Source organism: Myotis lucifugus, unplaced genomic scaffold (genome assembly GCF_000147115.1).
Source record: "Myotis lucifugus unplaced genomic scaffold, Myoluc2.0 scaffold_725, whole genome shotgun sequence".
Taxonomy (NCBI): domain Eukaryota; kingdom Metazoa; phylum Chordata; class Mammalia; order Chiroptera; family Vespertilionidae; genus Myotis; species Myotis lucifugus.
Genome location: NW_005871773.1, coordinates 373,283 through 380,747, shown reverse-complemented (window position 1 = coordinate 380,747; position 7,465 = coordinate 373,283). Strand labels below are relative to the sequence as shown.

At 47.2% G+C, this 7,465-nt stretch overlaps 1 protein-coding gene and 1 pseudogene across 1 annotated transcript; both read left to right on the top strand.

Moving 5' to 3' along the window:
- The first annotated feature begins 491 nt into the window (after positions 1–491).
- LOC111823860 (protein p13 MTCP-1-like) lies at positions 492–857 on the top strand. The gene has a single exon (XM_023746728.1). The coding sequence runs from the start codon at positions 492–494 to the stop codon at positions 855–857; it is 366 nt and encodes a 121-aa protein (XP_023602496.1).
- Positions 858–5,321: 4,464 nt separating this feature from the next.
- LOC111823859 lies at positions 5,322–5,660 on the top strand (annotated as a pseudogene).
- Positions 5,661–7,465: the final 1,805 nt, after the last annotated feature.

Here is a 7,465-nt window from a genome sequence, read left to right as displayed (position 1 = left end):
TTTACTGGACACATTACTGATACATGGAATTCCTGGAACAGCTGTTTCCTGGCCATTTTCTTTCTTCTGCAGTTGACAGGAGGAAGCAGAGACCGGTCCCAGAGGAAAGGATTGAAAAACGGTGCTTTGCCTTCAGAGCAAGAAGAACAGGTAAGAAAATGATGGATGGGAGGAGGAGGAGCAAGCATTGGGGATGGAGTCTAATCTGAGTGAGGAATTTGTACCTTCACAGAGTCATATTTTATTCCAAATACGTTTTGTACAGTTTGTTCTCGGTGAGAGATCTAAAGCTAAAAAGAAAGAAAAGTTGAGATTTATAAATTTGCAAAATAAACCAGAGGCAACCACAAACGCAATTGTAAAAACCAGAAAGATAAAAGCCAAGGTCAAATGCCTTTGGAGACCCGATCCCCTGTCTTTCAATACCAGGATCGAAGTAGCGAGAGGCTCTGAGAAGCTGTGGCTGTTGCTCCTTGGACCACGGAGGGGTCATGGCCAAGCTCCCGTCGAAGGTGCACCTCATCTTGCACCCCATCTGCCTGATGCTCCGTGGGCACTCGGTGTATGAGGACGAAGACCAGCGCACGTGGCTGCATCACGTCATGGAGACAGGAGGTGTCCTGCAAGTACAGTTGCGCCAGGAAGACATCCCCAGTTGGCATATCTCACTCAACACCAGCCCTCTGACCTATATCACCATGTGGACGCTCCACCCTTGTGGCCAGTACGTGGATCCCATGTGCCGGTTCTGGAGCATCGTGCACCACGTCAAGGAGAATGGCGTGGAGGAAATGATCCTTGAGCTGATGCAGAATGGAGTGGAGGAAATGATCCTTGAGCTGATGCAACACTCGTAGGACATGTGATGGTGTCCCTGGATCTTGTCAATCTGAGCCCCAGTCCTGCTGGCCTGCCGGTGGGACGTGTATAGTTCTGTTCACCTTTTTAATAAGCTCTGTTATTCTATCTGCCACCCCCTGGGTTTGAGGGGATATTGATGTCTCTCTCTCTCTCTCTTTCTCTCTCTCTCTTCTTGTTCTTCTTCTTGTTTTTCTTCTTCTTCACGTTTCTCTCTGTCGCTCTGACTCTCTGTCTCTCTCTGTCTCTCACCCTCTCTCTCAAATCAATAAAAGCTTTTTTAGCTAAGCTGGTGTTTCTCAGTATTTGACGGACTACCTATGAACCCGGATGTCATGGTTCGATTCCTGGTCAGGGTACAGACATGACTTAACCAATAGCCCTAGCTCGTTTGGCTCAGTGGATAGAGGGTTGCACTGTGGACTAGGAAGGTCCCAGGTTTGATTCTGGTCAAGGGCACATGCTCTGGTTGTGGGCTCGATCCCCAGTAGGGGGCATGCAGAAGGCACCCGATGTATGATTCTCTCTCATTGTTGATGTTTCTCGCTTCCTTCCTGTATGAAATCAATCCTACATAAAGTTTCCAGTCGACCGGTCATCTGTTCAACCAATCAAAGCATAATATGCAAATGATATACTAAGGTTGCTCAACTGCTCACTATGACATGCATTGACCACCAGGGACAAGACATTCAGACTTGAAGGTCAGCTTGCTGCTGGGGTCTGGCTGATGGGGACTGAGTGAGAAGGGCTGGACACGCCCTGGAGCCCTCTCAAGGTCCCTCTGCGGCTGGGCAACCTCCTATATCCCTCCCCAGACCTAATGGGGGACCAGTGGGGTGCCTTGGCCTGGCCTGTACCCTCTGGCAATCTGGGACCCCTCAGGGGATGTCAGAGAGAGAGTTTCGGCCTTTTCCCATAGGCCAGGCCAAGGCACCACACTGGTGCTCGAATTCGTGCACCGGACCTCGAATAAAAATATATCAAACAGAGAAAGAGAAAGAAAAAGACCTTAACCCTGAAAATATTTGCCCAGCCCCAGTAGACAAGGCTCAAAGACATCACTGGAAATAATTTTCATTTCAATGACCAGCGTTCTCATTGTTTGATTTCCTGAGGTTCATCAACCAATACTACCCTCTCCAAAAAGAGAACGAATGTTTGGGGGATTATGGGTGTTTTATGCTGATCATCTCTTTCCTTTGAGGAATTATGAGGGATGCCAGGACTAGTCTCCTGAAGGCTCCAGTCGGCTCTGTATATGGCTTACCCTCAAGCTCTGGATGGATTTGGTTTTTTGTATTTGGCACTAAACAGCCCCAAACAAAGCCCAGCTATCAAAAAATTCATCTAGCATCGGACCAGAGAGTGGCAGCTGTAGAGGGAGCTGGAGGGAGCCCTAGAAATCAATTTCAGGGCATCCATGGTAGCATTAAAGAGATCACTGACTGCTGATTAAATTCTCCTCTTTCAGGAAAGTGTTTGAAAATGCAAATTGAGACCTTTAAGGCTTAGTACTGGGGAGCGTGAGAGATGTGTTTCTAAGTTGTGTTTTTCATATTCAAATATTGCACTGCGGGCCCAGCCGGCATGGTTCAGTGACTGAGTCTGGACCTATCAACCAGGGGGTCACGGTTCGATTCCCGCTAAAGGGCACATGCCCGGGTTGAGGGCTCGATCGCCAGTAGGGGGCGTGTGGGAGGCAGCCGATCCGTGATTCTCTCTCATCATGGATGTTTCTCTCCCTCTTGCTTTTCCTTCCTCTCTGTGTCAATAAAAACATTTAAAAAATATTAAGCAAGTGTTGCGTTCAGATTAAATGCACATTGTTTTAAAATAGTATATATATATTTTTGGTATCACATACCAGGTGGGTAGTCATTTAAAGACGACCTAGCGCCGGAACTGGTTTGGCTCAGGGGATAGAGCCTTGGCCTTTTTTTTCAAATACATTTTCATTGATATCAGAGAGGAAGGGAGAGGGAGAGAGAAACATCCATGAGGAGAGAATCATGGATAGGCTGCCTCCTGCAAGTCCCTCACTGGGGATCAAGTGCAAAACCTGGTCATGTGCCCTTGACTGAGAATCAAACCAGGGACCCTTCAGTTGACAGGCCGACACTCTATCCATGGAGCCAAACCGTCTAGGGCCTAGTTGACCATTTCAAAGGGTGGAAACGGCTTGAAGAAGAATGAAGCATCTCAGCATTCATGTCACAGTAATTACATGAATTCATGTAATTCATGGGAATTACAACTCACCTCACCATTCTTTCCACATTGTTCCTGTACATGCAGACTATGACTAAAATGAATCATGTAGATAAACAGCATGTTTGTATAAGAATCCTAGGAACTAACTTTACAAGATATGAACTCTAACCTTTCCAGATCTGGGAGATTTGATGACCTTCAACCTTAGAAACCAGGAGGATAAAGTCTAGTATGACACACACTGGACCGTCACCTGACCACTTGCAAGATCCTTATCAGATTGGACTGTGCCTGTCATCGTGTAGAGAACTTCTCAAGCCCCACCCCCTGACCTCTTTGCTCTGTTTGGCCTCTCCCTCCTTATAAAAGCCTCTGCCTGCACTGAGATGTGCAGATGGGTTTTGCGACGAGCTTCCTCCATCTTCTCAGGTTGCCTGCACCTGAATAAAACTCTTTCCCTCCTCACCACCACCTGTCTCACGGAATTGGTTTCTGGGGTGTGAGTCAGGGGAACCTTGTTTTTCTGGACACATTCCTGGTACATGGACTCCCTGGAACAGGTGTATCATGGCCATTTTCTTTCTTCTGCAGGTGACAGGGGGAAGCAGAGACCGGTCACAGAGAAAAGAAGCGAAGAACGGTGTTTTGCCTACAGAGCAAGAAGAACAGGTAAGAAAAACATGGATGGGAGGAGGAGGAGGAAGGATTGGGGATGGAGTCTAATCTGAGGGAGGAATTTGGACTTTGTGGACTGAAGTGAGTTCAGCAGCAAAAGTCTACAGCTGTTGCCAAGGGAATGGCTGAGGTTTGGGGAAGGGAGAGATCATTTTATAAGTGATGTGATGAGACCTCAGTAATCCTACTTGTTGTTTCACCTGTCTCTTTGCTTCCTGTTTGTCTTATCAGCTATCCCAGGTATCTGTCTGTCCCTGAATATTTTGGTCTTCCCTCTCTCACCAGCACCTGAGAAGCAAGACCGCTGTTAAGAAGCCAACCTGGACACTGAATTGAGCTTTGTTCTTCTGCCAGCTGTTAAAGGTAAAGCATATTATTTGCATGGGGTGGTTTATTCTATGGTTTGTGAGTTTCCTCTGACATGATCAGAAAGGAGGTGGTGATGGCAGGACAAAAAGAAAAGTTGAACCAACTACAAAGTTTTAATTAATAAAAAAAGAAAAGAAAAGAAAAGAAAAGAAAAGAAAAGAAAAGAAAAGAAAGAGAAGAAGAGAAAAGAAAAGAGTCCGGCTGGCATGGCTCAGTTGTTTAGCTTAAACCTAGAAACCAGGAGTTGTGGATTCGATTCCCAGTCATGCCACATGCCCGGGTTACAGTCTTGATCCCCAGTAAGGGGCATGCAGGATGCAACCAATCCGTGATTCTCTGTCATCATTGATCTTTCTCACTCTCTCTCTCTCCCTCGCCTTTCTTCTCTGAAATCAGTAAAACTATATGAAAAAAAAAGAAAGAATAGTCATGGCACGGTAAAGTAGAGCATTGAGTCAATCCAATAAAATAAAATGGCTAATATGCAAATCCACAAAACAGCAGAACAACTGGATGCTATGACACGCACTGACCAACGGGGGCAGATGCTCATGGCAGATGCTGTCCACCAGTGGTCAGTGTACTCCCTCAGCGGGAGCGCCACTCAGCCAAAAGCCAGGCTCGAGCACATGGGGGTGGTGGGAGCATCCACAGCAGCACTAAAGCGGGCATATGGCTTCAGTTGGACATCCGTCAACAGGTCCTGGACTGGGAGAGGCTGCAGGATTGGCTGAGGGATCCCCCTGAGTGCATAAATTTTGTGCACTGAGACTCTAATAATATTATAATAACTGTATGGTGTCAGATGGGTATGAGATTAATTGCATGATTTCTTAGTTCATTATTTTACGTCTAATCATTGGGGTGTACCCCTAAAATGAACCTAATGTTCTATATCAACTGTCATTTAAAAAATGTTTTTAAAATGCCGTAGGACCATGTTGCCTTCACAGAGTCATATTTTACATTAAGTACATTTAGTACAGTTTGTTCTAGAAGAGAGATCTAAAGCTAAAAAAGAAAGAAAAGTTGAGATTTATAAATTTGAACCAAAGGCAACCACAAACACAACCGTAAAAACCATAAAGTTAAAGCAGAGGTAAAATGCGTTTGGAGACCCAATCCCCTGTCTTTCGATTCCAGGACCGAAGTAGCGAAAGGCTCTGAGAAGCTGTGGCTATTGCTCCTTGTACCACGGAAGGGTCATGGCCGAGCCCCCTTTGAAGGTGCACCTCATCTCGCACCCCCTCTGCCTGAGGATCCGATGGCCCTCGGTGTACCAGGACGAGAAGCAGCGCACATGGCTGCATCACGTCATGGAGACAGGAGGTAACCTGCAAGTACGGTTGCGCCAGGAAGACATCCCCAGTGGGCATATCCCACTCACCACCTCCCAGCTGAACGTGAGCACAATGCCTGTGCTGTGGACACGCCACCCTGGCAGCCAGTACCAGGACTCCATGGGCCGGTTCTGGCGCATCGTGCACCACATCAAGGAGAATGGCGTGGAGGAAATGATCCTTGAGCAGATGGAAGAATCCTAGGACACGTGATGGGGACCCTGGCTCTTGTCAACCTGAGCCCCAGTCCTGTGGCCTGCCGGTGGGAAGTGTATAGTTCTGTTCACCTTTTTACTAAGCTCTGTTATTCTATCTGCCACTCTCTGGGTGTGAGGGCACATTGATCTCTCTCTCTCTCTCTCTCTCTCTCTCTCTCTCTTCCTTCTTCTTCTTCTTCTTCTTCTTCTTCTTCTTCTTCTTCTTCTTCTTCTTCTTCTTCTTCTTCTTCTTCTTCTTCTTCTTCTTCTTCTTCTTCTTCTTCCCTTTCTCTGTCTCTCTCTGTCTCTCTCTCTCTCTCAAATCAATAAAAGCATTTTGAGCCTCGCTGGTGTTTCTCAGTGGTTGAGGGACGACTTATGAACCCAGAGGTCACAGTTCGATTCCTGATCAGGGCACAGACAAGAATTGATCAATGAGCCGTAGCTTGTTTAGCTCAGTGGATAGAGGGTTGGAGTGTGGACTCTGGAAGGTCCCAGGTTCGATTCTGATCAAGGGCACATGCTCTGGTTGTTGGCTGGATCTCCAGTTGGGGGCATGCAGGAGGCACCCGATGTATGATTCTCTCTCATCATTGATGTTTCTCGCTCCCTTCCTTTATGAAATCAATTCTATATAACAAAAGCCTAATATGCTAAGCGTCTAGTCGACCGGTCATCTGTTCAAGCAATCAAAGCATAATATGCAAATGATATACTAAGGTTGCTCAAATGCTCACTATGACATGCATTGACTACCAGGGACAAGACATTCAGACTGGTAGGTCAGCTTGCTGCTGGGGTCTGGCTGATCGGGACTGAGTGAGACATGCTGGACACACGCTGCAGCTCTCTGATGGTCCCTGCCAGCTGGCAGACCTCCCGTTTCCCTCCCCAGACCTAATGAGGCACCGGTGGGGTGCCTTGGCCTGGCCTGTGCCCTCTAGTAATTTGGGACCCCTCGGGGGATGTCAGAGAGCCTGTTTCGGCGGATCTCTGCAGGCCAGGCCGAGGCACCACACTGGTGCACAAATTCCCCCAAACATTGGTTCTTTTTTTGGAGAAGGTATTATCGGGTCACGAACCTCAGGAGATCAAACAATGAGAACGTTGGTCATTGAAATGAAAACTATTTTCACTGATGTCTTCGAGCCTTGTCTACCGGGGCTGGGGTAATATTTTCAGGCTTAAGGTCTTTTTCTTTTTCTTTCTCTGTTTAATATATTTTTACTACAGGCCCAGGTTACAGGCTCGATCGCCAGTAGGGGGCGTGTGGGAGGCGGCCGATCCGTGATTCTCTTTAATGCAACCATGGATGTCCTGAAATTGATTTCTGGGGCTCCCTCTGGCTCCCCCTCCAACCTCCTCTCGCTGGTGCGATGGTAGATGAATTTTATGATCACTGGGCTATGTTTGGGGCTGTTCAGTGCTAAACACAATTAAAAACCCAAATGCACACAGAACTAGACGCTAAAGCCATGATTCTCTCTCATGATGGATATTTCTCTCCCTCTCGATTTCCCATCCTCTCTGAATCAATGAAATCATTTAAAAAAATATTAGCAATTGTTGCATTCAGATGGCACGCACATTGTTTTAAAATAGTTCATTATTTTTTTGGTTTAACATACCAGGGGGGTAGTCATTTAAAGGCAACCTAGCGCCCGAACTGGTTTGGCTCAGTGGATTGAGCATCGGCCTGCAGGTGACGGGTCCCGGGTTCGATTCCCGGTCAGGGGCACATGCCCGGGTTGCAGGCTCCTTCCACAGTGGGGGGCGTGCAGGAGGCAGCCGGTCCATGATTCTCTCTCATCT

Excerpts from the sequence above, each read along its gene's own strand:
- LOC111823860 (XM_023746728.1), top strand. The coding sequence starts at position 492 with ATGGCCAAGCTCCCGTCGAAGGTGCACCTCATCTTGCACCCCATCTGC.